We start from the raw sequence: 18,699 nt of genomic DNA, 5'->3' as shown, positions 1-18,699 counted from the left end.
ATTCTAAAGGGCCTTTGCTGGGATGTGGTGCTCCCACTTCATTACACCTCTCTGACCAACATTTATTCTCTGTTTCACACTATGGAACTGTTGCTTCATAAAGTATGTACATTGTTTGTATGGGCGGAGGGGGAGAGGAAAGGTCTTTACTAAAGTCATTTGGGCAGCAATACAAAGATGACATTTTAGTAAAGAGATGGGTGAAAAAATTATCTTACACAATTTAAAGTATTTTTTTCTACTTTCAGCTATTTTTCATAGGGCCTTCTGACATTAGTTATTTTGCTTGTGCATCTTTCTGTATTTTTCCAAAGTAGCATTAGCCTGTATCCGAACATTTTAACACAAAGAAAGTAAATAGTGAAAGAATATTAACTCTGGCACAATACAGTGTCTGGGAGTCTTTGATATTGATCTAGCAACAGGAAATTGCACAGTTGAAGCAGTTGTGCTTCAGAAAAAAGACAGAGTTGTATTATTTGGGGTATATCAGTCAATGCTGATGCCCATGACTCTGTAAAAACTGTGAACTATCACCCTGAACAACTTTGTTTCCATTGGAAGAAAAGGAAGAAAGTCTGGGATTGTGGGTACTGCAGAATGATGAGGCTGCTGGGTCCTTGCAGAGACTGGGTTGGACACGGAGCTCACGTTGGTGTCTGGTGCTCGTCTCACACTGCAGCCGGGACCCTGTTCTGTGCAGGGCAGTGAACAGTGGTGTCTCAGAGGTGACAGTGACCTGCTCTGCCCTTAGCTCTACACACAGTCACTGTCACCCTCCTACCCTGCCTTTAGGTTGCCGTTGTTGCCCGATTAGACCCAGCCAGAGCCGTGGCTGACACGGTGGCGTCCAAAGCTCGCATGGGCATTGGCAGCAAGGAGGAGTTGGAGCTGCAGCAGCCCCTGTTCAGGCTGCACACGTACAGCGAAGAGCAGGTAATGGGCTGCAATCCTGCTGAGTGAATGGATCGGGAGCTGAACTGGCTGTGCTCGCGTTTCAGGGCACTCAGGTCACCGAGGAGGCTGCTCCCTCAATCTCAAATGCACTCAGGGAGCATCTTGATATTTTTAGATTCCCTCACTGTTCCCTATCTGCTCAATCAATGCATTTGCAGTAATTCACACTCTGGAATTTGAAAATTGTTTACAAAAAGAGAAGAGCTCTGGTACCATTCTGTGGTGTAAAAGCTTTCTTTTGACACTGAATAAGATGAAATTTAACAATGCCTACAGCTAAAGTCGTCCAGCACTTCTCATTTTAAGACATTTTAAAACTTCTCAGTTTGGTAATGGAAAGATGTGAGCTTTGTTAGGTTATTAAAATTCCCCAAATCTGACCAATATACAATGTTCTGACAAATCTTAACTTAAACCTGCTCTGAACATGTATATTTGAATATGTATATTTGGGTCCTATGCCTTAATTCTCATTCTGTTTCAACTGCAGCCAGGTGTGGTGCTGCTCAGGCTGCAGTTTGTGATCCCTGCCCAGCACATCCCAGTGCTGCAGGGCTGTGGATCATGTTCCCAGTGCTGCAGGGCTGTGGATCATGTTCCCAGTGCTGCAGGGCTGTGGATCATGTTCCCAGTGCTGGTCTCCAGCAGCTCTGGGCACTGGGAGGTGATGCTGGAGCTTATTCGAGGTGTTGCTCTTGTGCTTCCAGTGCAGTCCCACTGCAGACCGTGGAACAGGGATTGGAAAGAGGCTTACAGATTTTGTCAGATAAACTTCTGACAAATTTCAGAAGTAATTTCCCTGGTATTAATTGTCATTCTGACAAATGGAAATGGCACTGCCATGTGAGCACAAGGCAACACTGAGAAAAATCACAAAGGCATTTGAAGCACTTGGATTCCATAGAAACAACCAGGAGGAGATTGGTGCCTGCACTTGGGGCTGTGTGCATGGAGAACATGAGGGATGGCAGCAGCTCCTCAGGGAGCTTTGTGGCTTCTACTGATCATTGCTGTGGTTTTTTAACAGGTCATTTCTGACCCCAGGCTCCGTGTGGAGCTCGCTCTCCGGGAAGCTGGGCTGCATAAAACACTTTATGCAAGAGAAGTTTTGTCAAAACTTCCACCACCGAAGCTTCCAAGAAGAGACATGGAATCTACAGCTTTTAACATGTAGGGCACCTCTCATCTGAGGGGCAGAGGAGCGTCAGGGGTCTGGTCTGGCCCACAGTATGCAAACCTTAAATCAATTCCCTTTGGTTCGTCCCAGAACTGCTCGGTTCCCTGTGTGTGCAGCCGTTCCAAAGCACTCCAAGCCGTTCTGAGCTGTGCTGTGTCACGCTGTGCCTGCCGGGTGCAGGAGAGGCTGCGCTGTGTGCTGGTGTCCTGTGACTGCCCACGGCCTTTCCACTGGGAGCTGGGACACCTTGCTTCAGGACTCCTACACACAGCACAGCCAGTCTGATGGGCAGCACCTGGAGTAGGAATTCTTGGGATTTAATTGGCAGCAGAAGTCCAAAATAGCTGTGCACAGCGGTTTAGATTTTATTACGTTACATGAATAAACCCCACAATTTTCTTTCCAGGTTTCTTGATAATTTGATTCTTTTAGTTATAGAGTCTTCATTGCCATGAATGTTTCTAATATTCCTTGATTATGATAAGATGAAACTTAAACCTTTGTGTATATATAGAAGGCCACTTGTTGCATCACATTTACTGCAAACAGTCATACAATTTTATATTGTAGATTAGTTTTTCAGTATAAATTATAAATAGAGTTGGGATCTTTATTTCTTTATTTTCTGGTTTGACAGACTCCTGAGAGTGAGCCCAAGAGCAGCATAATTCCAGTGTGGCAGTTGAGTTTAGTGGGGAAATGCTGCAGAGCCTGCCCTGAGCTGGGGGAGTGATGTTTTCTGGGCTCAGCCTCTGAGTGCTTGTGCTAAAATTACAATTCTGTGTATATTTGTGCTTTTTATTTTGGCATCTCCTTTGGGGTAACTCGATATTTTTAAAACACACTTGGCCCCCTCACAACTGGCTGGATATTATTCCTGTGGGGAGACCAGCAGTGCTTTGCTGTGGGGAACAGACTGGCTGTGAGACAATTCCCAGAAAGGCATCATCCCAAACCCAGGCAGTTGACTTTTTCCTTTGCCCTTAAAAGCAGATCTACAGGATAAAAAATGGGTTGGGGTGGCAGTTCAGAGCTCAGCTGTCTCTATGCCAGGGATGGGCAGTTCACTCTCAGTACTTTCATAAAGCTTGATGAGAATTTCTCTGTGAAAATTAAGTTATTTGGTTACAAGCTAGACTACTTATTTGTGAATTTTGGTAGTGAGAAAAGTGTTTTTAATGTTAACCAGTGTCTGAAAGTCAGGTCCTCAGCTGACCACGGCTGAGTGCTGTGCTGTCCCTCTTGGCATGTGCCTGTCTGTGACCTTTAAATACTGTAGGAATGACAATCTGAAGGCCTTTGTAACAGCAGTAACAATAATGGTCACAAATATGCATTAATTTTCACGTCATTTACTTAGGTTTTGTCTTTATGTCCAAAGCAAAGGGCTGTCCTTCGGGAAGCTCGCTGTGGACGGGAGTGACCCTTACAGGACAGTCCTTCTCGGGGGCTGCAGCCAGGAGTGAGGAGCCTGCAGCTCGGTTCCGCACCCTCAGTTCCTCGTCAGCGCACATTGTGTGCGGTTCCAGCGGCGCTGCGGGCCGGCCGCTCCCGGGGTCCGCCGGCTGCGGCAGATACGCCTCCGCGGGCCCGGAGCTGTCCCGGTTCCCGGAGCTGCCCCGGTCCCAGTTCCCGGAGCTGTCCCGGTTCCCGGAGCTGCCCTGGTCTCGGTTCCAGGAGCTGCCCCGGTCCCGGTTCCCGGAGTTGTCCCGGTGCCGGTTCCCGGAGCTGTCCCGGTTCCCGGAGCCGCCCCGGTCCCGGTTCCCGGAGCTGTCCCGGTGCCGGTTCCCGGAGCTGTCCCGGTGCCGGTTCCCGGAGCTGTCCCGGTTCCCGGAGCTGTCCCGGTGCCGGTTCCCGGAGCTGCCCCAATCCCGGTTCCCGGAGCTGTCCCTGTTCCCGGAGCTGCCCCGGTCCCGGTTCCCGGAGCGGCCCCAATCCCGGTTCCCGGAGCTGCCCCGGTTCCCGGAGCTGTCCCGGTCCCGGTTCCCGGAGCTGCCCCGGTTCCCGGAGCTGTCCCGGTCCCGGTTCCCGGAGCTGCCCCGGTTCCCGGAGCTGTCCCGGTCCCGGTTCCCGGAGCTGTCCCGGTTCCCGGAGCCGCCCCGGTCCCGGTTCCCGGAGCAGGCTCCGTGTGCGGGCCGGGCCCGCAGTCCCGCTCCGGGCGGTGCCGGTGCCTGGGGCTGTCACCGTCAGTCCGTGGGGCACAGGCCCAGGCGCTTGCGGATGAAGGCGGCGATGAGGCGCTGCGGCCGCTGCTGGTACTCCCACAGCACCTCGTGGGACGCCCGGATCTGGTCCCCCTCCAGCCGGTCCAGGAGCGCCACGCACACCACGGCGGCTGCGGGAGGCCGGAGCGCGGTCACCTGGCGGCCCCTCCTGCCCGGCCCGGCCCTCACAGCCCGGCCCTCACAGCCCAGCCCAGCCCAGCCCGGCCCGGCCCGGCCCGGCTCTCACAGCTCGGCTCTCACAGCCCGGCCCTCACAGCCCGGCCCGGCCCCTCCTGCCCGGCCCTCACAGACCGGCCCGACCCTCACAGCCCAGCCCGGCCCTCACAGCCCGGCCCGGCCCTCACAGCCCGGCCCTCACAGCCCGGCCCGACCCTCACAGCCCAGCCCAGCCCGGCCCGGTCCTCACAGCCCAGCCCAGCCCAGCCCGGCTCTCACAGCCCGGCCCGACCCTCACAGCCCAGCCCGGCCCGGCCCGGTCCTCACAGCCCGGCTCTCACAGCCCGGCCCGACCCTCACAGCCCAGCCCGGCCCGGCCCTCACAGCCCAGCCCAGCCCAGCCCGGCTCTCACAGCCCGGCCCGACCCTCACAGCCCAGCCCAGCCCGGCCCGGTCCTCACAGCCCGGCTCTCACAGCCCGGCCCGGCCCTCACAGCCCAGCCCAGCCCAGCCCGGCTCTCACAGCCCGGCCCGGCCCTCACAGCCCAGCCCGGCTCTCACAGCCCGGCCCAGCCCGGCTCTCACAGCCCGGCCCGGCCCTCACAGCCCAGCCCGGCTCTCACAGCCCGGCCCGACCCTCACAGCCCGGCCCGGCCCTCACAGCCCAGCCCAGACCGGCCCTCACAGGCCAGCCCAGCCCAGCCCGGCCCTCAGGGACATCACGGCCCTCAGGGCTGCGCTGCCCCGGGCTCTGCCCCAGCACTGCTGTGCGGCCAGGAGGGGCATGAGGGGAGCGAGCTGTTGGTTTGTCCAGCACGCACCTAGGTCTTGTAATGCTCACTTGGGTTTTACTGAGCTATCAAATTTGCTTTAGTGTCCTTTTCTAGATAAAATCGTTAAGGATGTGTGTTTGGCCTTGTGGTGCCGAGCAGAACCCTTGGAGGGAGTACAGCCCGTGTGTGGGGAGCAGGTGGAAGCGACAGACTCACCTTTGAGACCACACAGTCCACACAGGGCAGCGAAGGCCGTGGACTCCATCTCAATATTCCTCACACCAGCATCATAAGCTCTCCTTAAGTACTCCAACTTTTTTTCACTGGAAAAAGAGCACAATGCACCATCTAATCTCCCCTGACCTGGAAAGGAAGCAGAGAAATGTCACTGTCGGCCTTACATGGGGTCATGGGGCACAGGGCTTAGGTGCAAATGGGAAATCCAGCAGTGCCCAGGTTCTGTCTGAGCCCACAAGGTTTTCAGGTGAGCAGCTGGTTAATTCGTATTCCCCTCAGTGTTAAAACCAGCGTGATGTGTCTCTGTGTAGGGGAGAGAATGATGCAGGTTTCAACACGGGTAAAAGGTGGAGTCAGCCCGTGGGTGGGAGGTAGCGGGGATGCTGTGCTCTGTGGGGACAGGCCATTGCTGCGGATCAGCTGGGAAGGCTGCCAGGTTAAATCCTAAAAATGCCAACTGACTGCACAAGAGGTACAATGAGCTGTGCAGAATGGGAACACTGAGAAGAGAAACGCCTTTAACATGGGTTTAATTTTTCTGCAGGGGCTGCTGTGGATGGAAGCTGGAGCTGCTTGCAGAGGCACTCCTTGTGCTGGTTGGGGAGCTGGGCCAAGGCGCTGGTGCTCCCCTGCTGCAGCTCCAGGCAGGACTAACCCTGTGTTCAGTGTGGGCACCCTGTGTTCAGTGTGGGCACCCTGTGTTCAGTGTGGGCATCCATCCCCACCCTCTCCTCCAACCCTGGGGCTCTGCTGTCCTGCTGTGTGCCAGAGCAGACCTGTGCCCCGTGCAGCTCCTCTCTCGCAGTGGCTGAAGGCTGGGGGGCAGGCAAATGCTACCTGCCAGCCTGGGACTGCCCTTCAGTTTATTGCTGCTCCTACTTTAATCCTCTCAAATGGCTTTTTGTTTAAATAAAATATGGACTTGAGCAATACACAGATGGCTTCATCTGCAAGCAGATCTGAAGGTTTATAAATAGTGCTCAGATTATTAATTCTTCATCTATTACGTTTCATCTACTCTGCAATCAGCATTTAATTTTGCAAAGGAAATGGTTCCAGAGTAACCAAAGTTTGTTTATGGAAATCTCACAGGCAATCTAATGTTTTCCTAGTGTTTGGTAGCTCTGAAATGACAGTCTTGCTGCAGGGGAACGGCTTGGTGGCAACTCAGCAAGATGCAAGCAGAGGTTCTGTGTGTTCCGAGGGTGCCCCCTGCCCTGCTGGCCCCCAGCACCACCTGGGTCTCTGCCCTCCTGGGACCTGGGTTCCCTCCTTAGCTTTGTCCATGGAAGAGTGGAAGGACTTGGCATTACGTGTGGTGAGGAAGGACAGACAAAGCTGCCTTTACCTTCGTAGAAGTCGTAGGTGCACATGGTGTGGCCGATGAGCGTGGGGAAGTCGGGAATGTCCCTGCTGCAGGCCAGCAGCTCCTCTGCGAGGTCCTTGTCCAGCTCGGTGCTGCGCACCACCACGTCACCCAGCACCACCTGCTCAAAACGGGGCTGGAAGGAGGAGTCCACGGCCGTGTCAGTGATCACAACAGAGCCAGCCTCGATCCCTGTGGAAACGGAAGCTGAGGCTGCCAGAGCTCATAACACCTGTGTCCTGCTGCCAAACTTCAGCACAACAGGAAAATCTCAATAGATCTGTCTCTTCTTTTCAGCAAGTACAGAAGATGTCGGGGAAGAATTGAAATTCATGAAGTAGCACAGATGTACAAGTAAAATGTACAGAGTCAGCACAAGGTAAGTGACTGTGAGAACGTGCTGAGTGACAGGAGTTCAGCTGCTTCTGGCTCGCAGAGATCGTGCACCCCCAGTGCAGGCATGGGCAGCACCAGTGCCTCAGCCAGGGGACACGGACTCATTTGGGTCACCACTAATCCATGTTTTCTGTTTGGAACGTGACACTTGGCTGTAGTGGAAGCCAGGCCTTAGTACACTCTGAGAATGTGCTCTCTGCCAAGCCAGTTGCTACAAGTTTTCTGGGTTTAACTCAAAACAAAATACCATGTTTGATATTTAGAGACCTGACACAACGCTAAAGTTCAGAACTGCAGGACCTGTTGCTGAGAGTTCTTTTCAATAATAGCTGTTTTGCTCTGAAGAAAGAGCACGAATCGCTTACCTAAGCCCCCAGAAGTACCGATGCGTATGATGGTAACGTCCCGGCATTTTGCGTGGTGCAGCAGTTTGATCAGCTCATGGAGCATAATGGAAATGGAAGGGATGCCCATTCCATGCTGTTGGAAGGAGAGAAAAGAGAAGCACCAGTCCCCATGAGGCTGCAGCAGCTGACAGGTACATGACTGCAGGGAGCTCAGGGTTGTGCTGTGGCCTTTTCTGCTGATGATCCCAACAATTTTTTGTGAGGGGGAAGAGACATCTTGGGGTGTTTTTAGTCTGTCCAGGTGAGGTGTCTAACCTCTTCTCCTCCCCTTGATTCTTTAAAGGCTCTTCAAGTAGAACTGGTGTTCATTCCTGGGGACCTGTGAGGGCACACAGATGGTGCCTGTCCTTCAAGGAAGGTCCACAAATGCATCCCAACATCTGAATGCTCCAAGACCTCCTGCATGTCTGCCAATCCTTACACTATGTGCTGACTTGCACTTTGTTGTGTTCTGCTCGTGCTCCGGGAGTGGGGAATTTCAGTAAGGACAACCTGAGCCTGCACTTCTCCACGTGCCTTGCAGCCTGTCCTCACCCCACACTGGAGCATCTCTGCTACACTGCTGAGCACAAAGGACAATGGAAAGGCTCGTGTCCCTCGGTGAGCACAGGCTTCAGGTGAGGTGTTTGCTGTGTGCCTTGCAGGCTGCCTGTCCCTCTTCCTGGCTCACATTCCCTGGCCTGCTGCCCTTCTGTCCCCAGCACTGCCTGGCTACCAGCTCCCCACTGCTGGCTCTGGATTGTTCCCATCCTCCACAGAATGCTGCCCCACTCCCATCTCTGCTGCTGCTCCCCAGATGCTCTGCAGGCCTGGAGCTGCTGGGGCTTCTGCTGCATCTGCCCAGTGCTCCCTTGCTTGGTCATCTGTCTCCTGCTCCATTGCTACACCAACATCCTTTTCTTGGCTGAACTTTTAAGTACAAAAAGTGTTTGGTTTTGGAGTTTGTGAAAGTGCCTCACATTTTTTTAGTTTTGCTATCATCTTCAAAAAGTGGAAGGAAGCATGTCTGGAAGCTCCATTAAGGTACACAGCCAGTTTTTGTGTAGCTTTGTCTCCTTTCTCTTGGCTGTGGGTCCAATGCTTTGTTTGCCTTGTATCATGTTTTAAATATGAAACCTTTGTGCATGTTGTTATTCTGGAACATCAGCCTGGCTTATTCACCAAAGGCTAAAAAATTTATTCTCATTGTAAATATTCAGAACTGGAATCTGTGTTCCTGCCCCTGTACGTTTGAGCTCAGTTGTGTTCCTAAGCAACTTGCAGAAATGTGAGGTTGGCAGCTGCTCTGCATGATGCTCCTCGGGGTGGCCATGTGCTGTGCCCCGTGTCCCCTTCTGCACTGGCCAAAGCTGGTGCATGGCCACAAGCTCAGGGAGGATTTCCTTCTGGCTGTGTCCCTGCTGCTGCCAGGCTGGGGAACAGCAAATCTCGTGGCAGTTCTCCCCCTTGGATTCTCTCAGACTGATTCCTTCAGGCTTGATTCCCTTGGTCAGGATTGGTTTGGTTTTGTCAGAGGGAGCTCTGGTGTGTGAGTGATTTCATCTCCTGTGAATCACATTTCAGACTAATCTTGTGCCTGAAGAAATGGTGTCAGGACCAAGCCTTTGGGTGTGAGTGCTCTCCAGCACAGCCTGTGTTTGCTTTTCTCTTTGTTCAGTGCCAAAAATCCTGCTCTAACAGAATAGTTATTAATTAGGCCGGGTTTTTGTTTTAGAGCTTGTACCAATGTAATGGTACTCCCAGCAACGTTTCATAGTTCATGTGAGGTCAGAGGTGGTTTTGCCTCCCAAACTGAGCACAACATGTGCACATCTGTTGTTAGTGAGGCACTTTGCAAACGGAGAGCACGGGTGCTGGGGAATGCTCCTCAAACAGCAGCACTTTGCCATGGCTGGGAGCTTGCACTGGTGGCAGTGGATGAACAGTGAAAAAGGGAACCTTTTGCTGGTGGGTGTTGGGGGAGGCGAAGGCGTGTGAGGGAGAGGTGGAGGCAGCCCCATCCCTGTGGCCGGGGCAGACGGAGCCCGGCTGTGGGGCCCTGGCACGGACAGGGCACGGCAGCAGCGCTGGCAGCACGAGCACGGCGCAGGACTCACGCTGATGGAGAGCACGGGCCCTGCCCGGTACATGGCGTAGCGGTCGGAGCCCGCACAGATGTCAGCCACGTCCTCGCCGGCCCCCGCCAGCCCCAGCTCCCGCTGCATGAACTGCGCGAACGCCCGCATCCTGTTGGGGCTGCCGCCAACGCAGACAAACTGCAAGGGAAACAGCAGGGTTGGTGTTTAGCTAGAACGAGTGCCACCAGTCAGCCTGGCCGTGGCACTGGTGGCTGTGCCAGGCACACCTTCCCAGGGAAAGCAGGGGATGCCTCTTCCTCACTGTCACTCTAGGGACAGAGGAACTACCGAGGGTCACAAAAACATGAAACCCAGGCCATCACCCCGGCAGGGTGGTAACTGCCCTGGGTCTGAGCAGCCATACAGCTGCACATCCCTGGGTATCAGACCTAGGCAAGAAAATCTTAAATCATTCAGCAAATTTGAGTTGGTAGTATCACCACTGGTAGCAAAGCAAACCCAGATGCTGGAGCTCATTGGTTAATTTATTCTATGAACAGTGCTGACTGCAATTAGCACTGCTGATGGCACAGAGGCCATAAAGTCAGGGAGTAAAAAGGACAGATTCTACATATTAAAGGAAAATATGCTCTCTGAAGGTAGGAGGAGGATGAGTGTGCAGCTGCCAGGGCAGTGCTGCTGATCCTGCTGCCAGGGTGCAGGGCAGCAGGAGCCCACGCTGTGCTGTGCCAGGCTGCTCCAGCCCTGGGCATTGAGGCTCTTCCCCCGCACGACTAGGGAAAGACTGGTTTGAAATGAAAGAGGACGTCATCATGACAAGTCAGTTTTGACAGCAGGTCTCAGCCAAAAATGATATGACATCCTCCTGCCCTTGTTTCCAGCAGATGATGATCAAGATGCTTTAGGCAAATGCCCGCTCTGTCTGTCCTCCAACATGGGGACATATAAAATCAGGTTTTACAGAGCTACAGGTTTTCAAAAGGATAATTTTCTGTTGTGCTTTCTGCCCAAAACAATCAAGGAGAGACAACCTCCTTGCCCAGGCTGCTTTGGCTGCTGAGTCCCTTGGCTGAGCAGCCAGACCCCACCCCGTGAGAGCCCTGGCAGCAGCAGGGCCCTGGCATGGGCTGGATGCACAGCTGGAGAGCCTGTGCAGGGGGAGCTGCTGCCTCGCTTTTGGACCTGCTCTTTACCTTGATGTCCCCAAACATTGCTGGCAGGTTGTGAGTCTTCGTTCCCAAGTCCAGGTGGTACAGGACATCCTCCTCCATCAAGTCCAGGTGTGGGTTTTTAACAAGGACCCGCCCATTCCTGCAGGGAGACAGCGAGGAGGTGGGTTAGGGCACAGGCAGTGCCCACAGGCAGGGGGACAGGCAGAAGTGGGGGACAGGGCAGCCTGGAAGCTCCACGAGGGACACAGCCCTGGTGTTGGACCAGGGATGGGACAGGGACAAGGGACAAGCCAGCTGTGTGTGGTGTCGGGACCAGCTGTCTCTCTAAACCAGGTAACCTCTTCGATACATCTGTTATTATATATCTATATATTTGGCAAAAATATCTCAGTATTTATCAATTTTGTCAATGGCAACCTTAGCCCTTTTCTTCATAGGGTTTTGCCAGCAATGTCCAGGGGTGATATACTGTGCTATTTTCTATGTGACAGTTTATCAAGCTCTTAGCAAATCAGGATTTCACACTTGTCCCAAATAACTGGCTGGCAGGGTGAGTGCAGACACTGCAGGCAGCCAGAGGCCAGCTTGCTGTCCCTTTCCACCTGCTGCAAGAGATGAGAAGCAACTAACTAACAGTGCAGGTTAGTTTTAAAAATGAGGCTTAAGTGAAACCCAGAGAACATTTTTCTTCTCTTATTAAAACAAATTCAGATGTTCCCCTGTTACTCACCCCGAGTACGCTGTGGTTTCAGTCATAGCAGCTCCCAGAGTCAGCTGAAAGCGATACCCTGCCGAAAAGGTAAGGAAGGCACTGCCTGTGTCCTGAGCTGTCAGAGTTTGGAGCTCAGAAGAGGTTTCAAGGGGCTCTGCAGGGCTTAAATACCTCCTGTGCTTTGAGCAGCTCCCAAGGTCACCAGTGGCCAGTCCCCCTGTGTTGGCTCCTGTGTTGGTTCGGTTGCCAAGGTTCCTCCCAGACTGGCATTTTGGGCAGGTGCGTCACCAATAACCTTGACTGGCCGCCCTAGGGCTGGGCCAGTGACCTGCTGGCCCTCTGGCCGCTGACCTTGTGCCCTCTGGCCGGCGGGGTGGGCACCAGGCACGTGGCTGCACATGTGCACCCTGTGGAGATGGTTTGTCCCAGCTGGACATTGCTGCACTCCCAGCCTGGGCTGTTTCCTGGCCCTGGACAAGGACCGAGGGGCACTGACAGCCTGGCCACTGCTGCTGGCCTGGACACTTCTGCTGGCTGAGTCATTCTCTGGCATTTGTCTGGGGTGCATAAAAAGGGTATTTGGGCTGTAGCCAGCCTCCAGCCCTGCTCAGAACAGCTCCTGGACCACCAGGCTGGCCTGGGGAGGCTGATTTCAGTCTCAGCAATGCCCAGACAGCACTGTTGGCTCTCATGGTCCACCCAGCCCCATCTCAGCCCAGGAGCCTGTCAGAGCAGTGTGCAGTGTGCCAGTGGCAGCCTTGCACTGGTCCCAGTCCAGGGCAGCCAGAGGGCTTGTGGGGCTGTGGGATGAGGCTGTGATGCTCCTGCAGAAACAGGAGGCTGGAGATTCTGCTCTTGATTCCTATCCCAGCAGCAGCAGGCACTGCCCTGGAAGATATTTAGGCTGGAGGGGCAGAATCTGGCATTTGCTGTTGGTGTCTGGGAATTGTCAGTGGAAGCTCTGATAATGAGAGAAGTGCTGGATACTTAATTTCTGGGTGAAAGCACATTGTGTGGGGCTCACTTGCACCGTGAACTCAGGCAGTGATGTGGTCCTGCTTTCCTAATGGGGAGGGACAGAGATTGTTGTAACTGAGGAAGCCTTTCCCCAAGCAAATGCCCATTTTGCTACCCATCCAAACCCTTTAAATTGCAAAACCCTGTACAAAAATAAGCAAACATTGCAAACCAGTGGCCTGGAACATGTAGATTGGGTACCTTACCCAAGATAGGGTCAGATGGCTCTGAGAAGGGGAAGGAGCAGAGCTCTCAGGGATATTTCAGGCTTGTTGGAGTCATACCAAAGACAGGCTGAAAGGATTTCTCTGCTTTGATGACGTTCTCTCTGCCTGGATGCTGTTCACATATGCCTGCCAAAAATGACTTATTACTGATGCTCCACAGCACTCCTGAAGAATAAGGATCTGGAGACTCTTTTCCCTTTCAGAAAGCACCAGATTTGTGCGAGGGGCACAGAAGAAGTTTCCTTGGGGCAGCACACACCTTCTGCCTGCTGAAGTCACTTGGTGCAATTGCTGTGGCGTCAGGCACAGAGTGGATTGTGCACTGAGCTCCATGCAGAGCTTCCAGTCCTGTCCAGTGAGTTACCTGATCTGGGGAACAGAAGCAGAAGGTGTGCTGCTGTTTGCCAGAGGTGGCTAGGAATGCTCTGGGGGAGGAGAGATCAGGCTGAGGCTTCCTGTGGATTCTCCTCCTTCTCAGGTCTTGTTTGGTGGAGGAACATCCCCATCTCCAGCACAGCTGGGCAGGGCTTTCATCAGGGAGCGAAGGTTCAGCAGAATGGTGGATGGATGGGTGGACAGACGGACAGGCAGCTGGACACCTGAGTGACCCTGTGGCAGGGCAGGGTCCCACACACTGCCTGGGCTGGTACAGGCAGTGCTTCCGTGTCTCCCTTCCATGGCAGAGGATTTCTGGGTCCACACCTGCACGGTTCAAACCATCCCACGATAAAACATTTTTCCTGAGCACGTGGACAACTTCTTAAATATTTTCTTATGAAAAGTAGTGTTCCAGTACAGCCAGCTGGGACATCCCTGCCTGGTGATCAGCAAAGCCCCTGCCCTGCCCTGCTGCAGCCTCTGTCCCTGGTGTGCTCAGTCCCAGGCAGGGACCACCCCTGTGCTGGCAAAAGGGACAAGATTTTGGAGAGTGGCCCTGCTGAGTGAGCAGGGACAGAGTCCCCTGGAGTCACAGCTCCATCTGGAATGTCAGGCTGACAACTGGTGGGCAAGCAATGTTCCTGTGGTGTTTGTCCCTGCCGTGCCCAAGGTAAAAGGAACCAGGGTGTTCTGTTTAAGTAAACATGATTGCACCAAAGGAAAGGGTTGGATTGAGCTTTTGGCTCCCCAGAAGTGACACTGAAGAGAAGGGACAGCAGCCACCACCATGGCCATTCAGGATTCAGGGCCTGTCTGGCTCAGCTCAGCTCCCTGCCTGGCCAGTAAAAGAAATCCCTCACCTTTGGTTCCTTCATCTGGTAATTTTTCCCATGGTTGTTCTTTGGGATGTTTTTCAGTAAATCCCAAAGTGAAGTCTGGCTGTTCTTGTCCTGCTTGCCATTGGCAGAGGCTGCAGAATGGAATAGAATAGAATAACACAAATCTAATCAAATAGAATAATGGACTAGGATGGGATAAAATACTGAAATAAAGTGCTTTCAGCTGAAAGGGACCTGCAGTGCTGCCTGCCTGTTTCTCCTGCTCGAGGCAGCATGGGGAGGTGGGGATGGTGAGAAGCAAAGAGCACTGGCCCAAGTGAGTGTTTGTTTGTGCCTGATTCAGAGCTAAATCCAGCCTCTCCAAGTGCCAGGCAGCGGAGCTGTTACCATATGTGCTAGAGATGACAAATAAAGCACGATGAAGTATACGGCACAGTAACATATGGCAGTGTAGACAGGCTCTCGGCAAGGGAAGAGCTGGGGAGAGCCAGCGCTCCCGCCCATCCCACACCTCTTGTCATGTTCAATGCAATTTTAGAACAGACAGCGATGGCAGCCTGTGCTCGGCAGGGAGCTCGCACCGCCGAGTCCTGCCAGGGCTCTGCAGCCCTGCTCCCAGCCAGCCAGCCCCAGCAGCTCCTGCTCCCCCGGCTGGGCTCTGCAGCCCTGCTCCCAGCCAGCCCCAGCAGCTCCTGCTCCCAACCAGCCCCAGCAGCTCCTGCTGCCCCCGGCTGGGCTCTGCCTTGGGTCCCGCAGCGCTGCTGCAGCTCCCGGAGCTGCTGATGGATGAGCTGTTCCAGCTGCAGCCCAGCCCTGTGTGCGGGCTGGCAGGAGGGGCAGGGGTGCCCGCCCAGGGGCTGCTCCGGCAGGGACGGAGCCTGTGCTCAGCTCACAGCTCTGCCTCAGTGCCAGAGCCGGTGAACAGGCACAGTCCGAGGGATGACTCGTGCATTCCTCCAGCCACGACTCCTGGCAGCCGGCAGAAGGGAGCAGCCGAAGCACCGGGGAGTGTTTTACTTGACAGGAGGAAGGCCATGTGCCAGCAGCGCAAAGATTTCCTGCTCCCCTTACCCGCCCTGTGCTGCGGAGCCAGAAAAGCGAACGCAGGCAGCAGAACGTGGATTTTTATCAGCTGTTTGCTCTGGCTCCGAGTTTTGCCTTGTTTGTTATTGGTATAAAGCTGCTGCTGGCGTTGGGAGCAGACAGTAAAACACTCTCCAAAGGAACCAGGCTCCACAAACCCTCGGGGCACTCGAGTAATTGCAGCTTGTCAGGACGTGTTTCCCCTGAGGGGAAGCGCTACGCAAAGCCATTTATTTCGGGCAGAAATCAGCTGCCTGACCTGTGTGCTATTCAGGCTTTATTCAGGAGCTGCTGATGTGCCAGTGCCGTGGCGCTCCCCGGGAGGGGCTGAGAATGCAGCCGCTCCACTGCAGGAGTGTTCCTTAGAGTTGTGGCAAGTCACCTTTCCCACCATTCCGTGTCTGCACCATTCCGTGGAGCTGGATTCACCCTGGGAACAGGCAGGGATTGCCTGCCCTGCCCCAGAGCTGCCAGGGTGCCTGGGGGGCTGTGCCCATGCTCTGGGTGTGCTGTGGACACCAGGTCTGCCCTTGTGCGCTCAAGGAGCTCCGGGCTGGCCCTGCACACGCCTTGGGAAAGGGGCTCTGCGTGGGTTCAAACCCAGCAGGTTGGTGCTGGTTTGATGCTGACTTGCTGCAGGAGCAGGAGTCCTGTTCCAGCTCTGCCTGGCTCCACAGGGATTGCTGCTGCCCATCCTGGACAGACTCCTTCCCTGGCCCCACATGGATCCTCGTAACAGAAATGTTGCTTCTGGCATCCTGCTTCTCCCGAGCTTGAGTTCCTTTCGTGCCTCCAGGCAGGATAAAATTGAAGTGAGAAGGAAGATGAACAGTGGGGCAGTTTGGCAACAGGGGCCTCTCATCCTCTCTGGGTATGTTCCCCCTTGCCTTCCTCTGTGCTGCTTTCTGTTCCCTTCACACTGCAGGGATGGGTGAGCTGCTCCACCCCTTCACAGGGACAGGTGAGCTATTGCCTGCTGCCAGTAGCCACAGAGGTTTGTTAAATGCCCAGCTTGCTGACACAGAGCAGGGATGTGGCCCCAGAGACAGAACCAGCAGCGGAACCTGCAAGTGAGCCTCTCTCTGCTTGCTCTGTTCCTGCCCAGGGCTTCTCTGTTCTCCAGCCTTCAAATCCAGATGGTGCCTGGGGTTTCTTCTCTTTTCTTTTTCTTACATGGGTATTTTTATCCTTTTGTCTTTCACTCTTTGGGCTTGTGGGTGCCTGTTGCAGCCGCCAGTGCCCGTGGGTGCAGCAGGAGGGAGGGCTGGGAGGAGATTCGGCCGCAATAAGGCAAATGACGCAAGGCCTGAGCACAGTTCATAAAGCCATGCTGCTTGTCAAGCCCAATCACGTCTCAGAAACAGGACAGGGAGCAGTTTCCCATCAGGAAATGTGGGGCTTGGGTGGCTGAGCCCCAGCACTGTGCCCCCCAGGCTGCCCTGCTGCCCGTGTGCCCCGCACTGATGGAGTGCCCACCGCTGGTGCAGGGCTGGAGCACGGCATGAGTGGTCCTCGGCCCTGGCAGTGTGGTGGTCTTGGTAGTAGCTGCTGCATCATCTCAAGTGCTGGATTTGTCAGGATCTGAGCTCACTGGGCACGGCTGTTCCGACACATTCCTGCACTCCATGGAGGATCAGGGGCTTCCACGTGAGGGCAGACTTACACTGTCCCCACTATTTCAAAACAAAGCATCCAGACCCTACTTCATCCAACTTTATTGAGATGGAAACAGATAAAGGGAGTAAATGCTGGTTCCAGAGGAGGCACTTAGTTCTGCTGGTGCTGGCTCTGCATTTCAGTGCCCTGTGGAGATACCTGGAAGATCCCAGCAAAACCATCCCTGCCTTTCCTCCCTCTTCTCTGTACCCAGGTAAACCAAGCAGGCTTGAAATCTGGGGTTTGTCCTTTTTCAAACAATTCCTTTAATTTTCCTGATGTTTATAATATTTTCTGTCCCCGTGTTCTTTCTCCTCCTCCAGGAAGGCTGGAGAGGGAGGGTTTGTCCTGCACCCCTCCCTGACCTGCTGTTCTGCTCCACCAGCATGGGAGCCAGAGCCAGCACTGGGCAGGCAGAGACCATGGAGCTGGAGACAGGTGGGAGGAGCATGACAGGGGTTAAAAATAATCACACAAAATCAAAGTGCTCTCTTGCAGCCTTCAAGATGGTTCCCTGCCTTTCTCTGCAACCCTGAGGACCAAGGACCGTGTTGGAAGTACCTTGATGCATCTGGCACCTCCATGCTTCACCAAGGTTTTGAAGGTTTAAAACACCGTGCTCAGGTGTGCACACCTTGGGGCAGGGCTGGCTGGGCCAGGCCAGCGGGGCAGGAGATGCTCAGCAGGAACATCTCTGTGGCAGGCCCCGTGCTGGGCTGAGGGTCTTGTGGGTGCCCAGCGGGCTGGCAGGACAGCCCAGCTCCTTCCTTAGCCTGGGAGAGGTGGTGCTGTCTCACTGCTTGGTGCCAGAGCTGTACTAGCCATGCTGCATTTCTAGCATGCAATAATGCTGTGCATTTCCCTTGTGTGGGAAGGTCAGGGTCAGAAGCAAAGCCCTGCAGTGGAAGACAGGCCTCTCCAGCATCCTGCATGGGAATGCAAAAGCACTTCACACGTCAGCAGTGCTTGCATCGCTCTGCAGAATGTATGAAGAGATATTCTAAAATACCTTAATTGTGATTTAAATGACGGGCACAGAGCATTAATCTCTGTCAGGTAAAGCACAGGGCAGATGTGCAGCACATCTGCAGTGGGATGTGCAGTGCTGCCCTGGGGAGTGGCAGGGATGCCCTTCAGCTCCCAGGCCCCTGCTGGTGTGGGATGTCCGTGTGTCCCAGAGCCGGGCACTGGGAGTGCAGGCAGCTCTGCCACCCCATCCCTCCTGCCCGGGCCTCGCTGCCCAGCCCCAGCGCTGCCTGCGGCATCAATTCCTGCGGTGCCTCACTGATTCCCCGGGGAAAAGCTATGTCTAACGAGGGTTCTGCATCCCGTCTACCAGGAGTTAATTTTCAGAGAATATTTCCAGGCGCCTTTCAGCGTCTCCGGCTGGAGACTGGAAGGAAGGAGACAGGTGCCACCTTGTGTGGAAACGTTTCTCCGTGCAGCGGGCACAGACAGAATTCCTTTCCCCCTTTTCTCTTTCGTGGCGTCACTGCAAGCTCCTCCCAGAGGCAGAAGGAGGCAGCCTCGGCACAGCCCCGGTACAGCCCCGGTACAGCCCCTGCCAGCTGTGGAACAGCCCCTGCCAGCTGTGGAGCAGCCACAGCAGCGCGGAGCCGTCCCGGAGGGTGGGACGGAGCACGCAGCTCGCTCGGTTACAGCGAGTGAAACCCCCAGGAACGGGAGGGGTGCCGGGGAAAGAGGCTGGACACGACCTGGAAAGGTGCTCTGGCAGCCCAGAGACCCCCGTGTCCTGGGTGATCCCAGCGTGGGCAGCAGGGAGGGGGGATTCTGCCCCTGTGCCCCTGGGCTCCGACATCAGAGGGACCCGGAGCTGCTGGAG

At 54.6% G+C, this 18,699-nt stretch overlaps 2 protein-coding genes across 3 annotated transcripts in view; one reads left to right on the top strand and one right to left on the bottom strand.

The window, feature by feature from the left end:
- Positions 1 to 2,922, top strand: part of CCDC148 (coiled-coil domain containing 148) — a 48,531-nt gene extending 45,609 nt beyond the window's left edge. Inside the window, exons 14-16 of one of the 2 annotated variants that reach the window (XM_033064162.1) lie at positions 796 to 936; positions 1,985 to 2,127; positions 2,225 to 2,922. In XM_033064162.1, coding sequence (XP_032920053.1) covers positions 796 to 936; positions 1,985 to 2,127; positions 2,225 to 2,279 — 339 coding nt within the window. In that variant the 3' untranslated portion in view covers positions 2,280 to 2,922. Of the gene's footprint in view, positions 1 to 795; positions 937 to 1,984 lie in introns of both variants that reach the window. The other variant, XM_033064163.1, reaches the window with a different exon arrangement.
- A 564-nt stretch (positions 2,923 to 3,486) lies between these two features.
- UPP2 (uridine phosphorylase 2) lies at positions 3,487 to 11,109 on the bottom strand (the record flags this gene model as incomplete). Its single annotated transcript, XM_033065278.1, has 7 exons — positions 3,487 to 4,210; positions 4,322 to 4,469; positions 5,505 to 5,651; positions 6,874 to 7,083; positions 7,653 to 7,767; positions 9,791 to 9,949; positions 10,966 to 11,109. Coding segments are annotated over 7 exons (1,647 nt in total), but the record flags the coding sequence as incomplete, so codon positions are not given.
- Between the last annotated feature and the right edge of the window lie 7,590 nt (positions 11,110 to 18,699).

The sequence above is a fragment of the Catharus ustulatus genome, chromosome 7 (assembly GCF_009819885.2).
Source record: "Catharus ustulatus isolate bCatUst1 chromosome 7, bCatUst1.pri.v2, whole genome shotgun sequence".
Classification (NCBI taxonomy): domain Eukaryota; kingdom Metazoa; phylum Chordata; class Aves; order Passeriformes; family Turdidae; genus Catharus; species Catharus ustulatus.
This window is presented reverse-complemented; position numbering and strand designations above follow the sequence as displayed.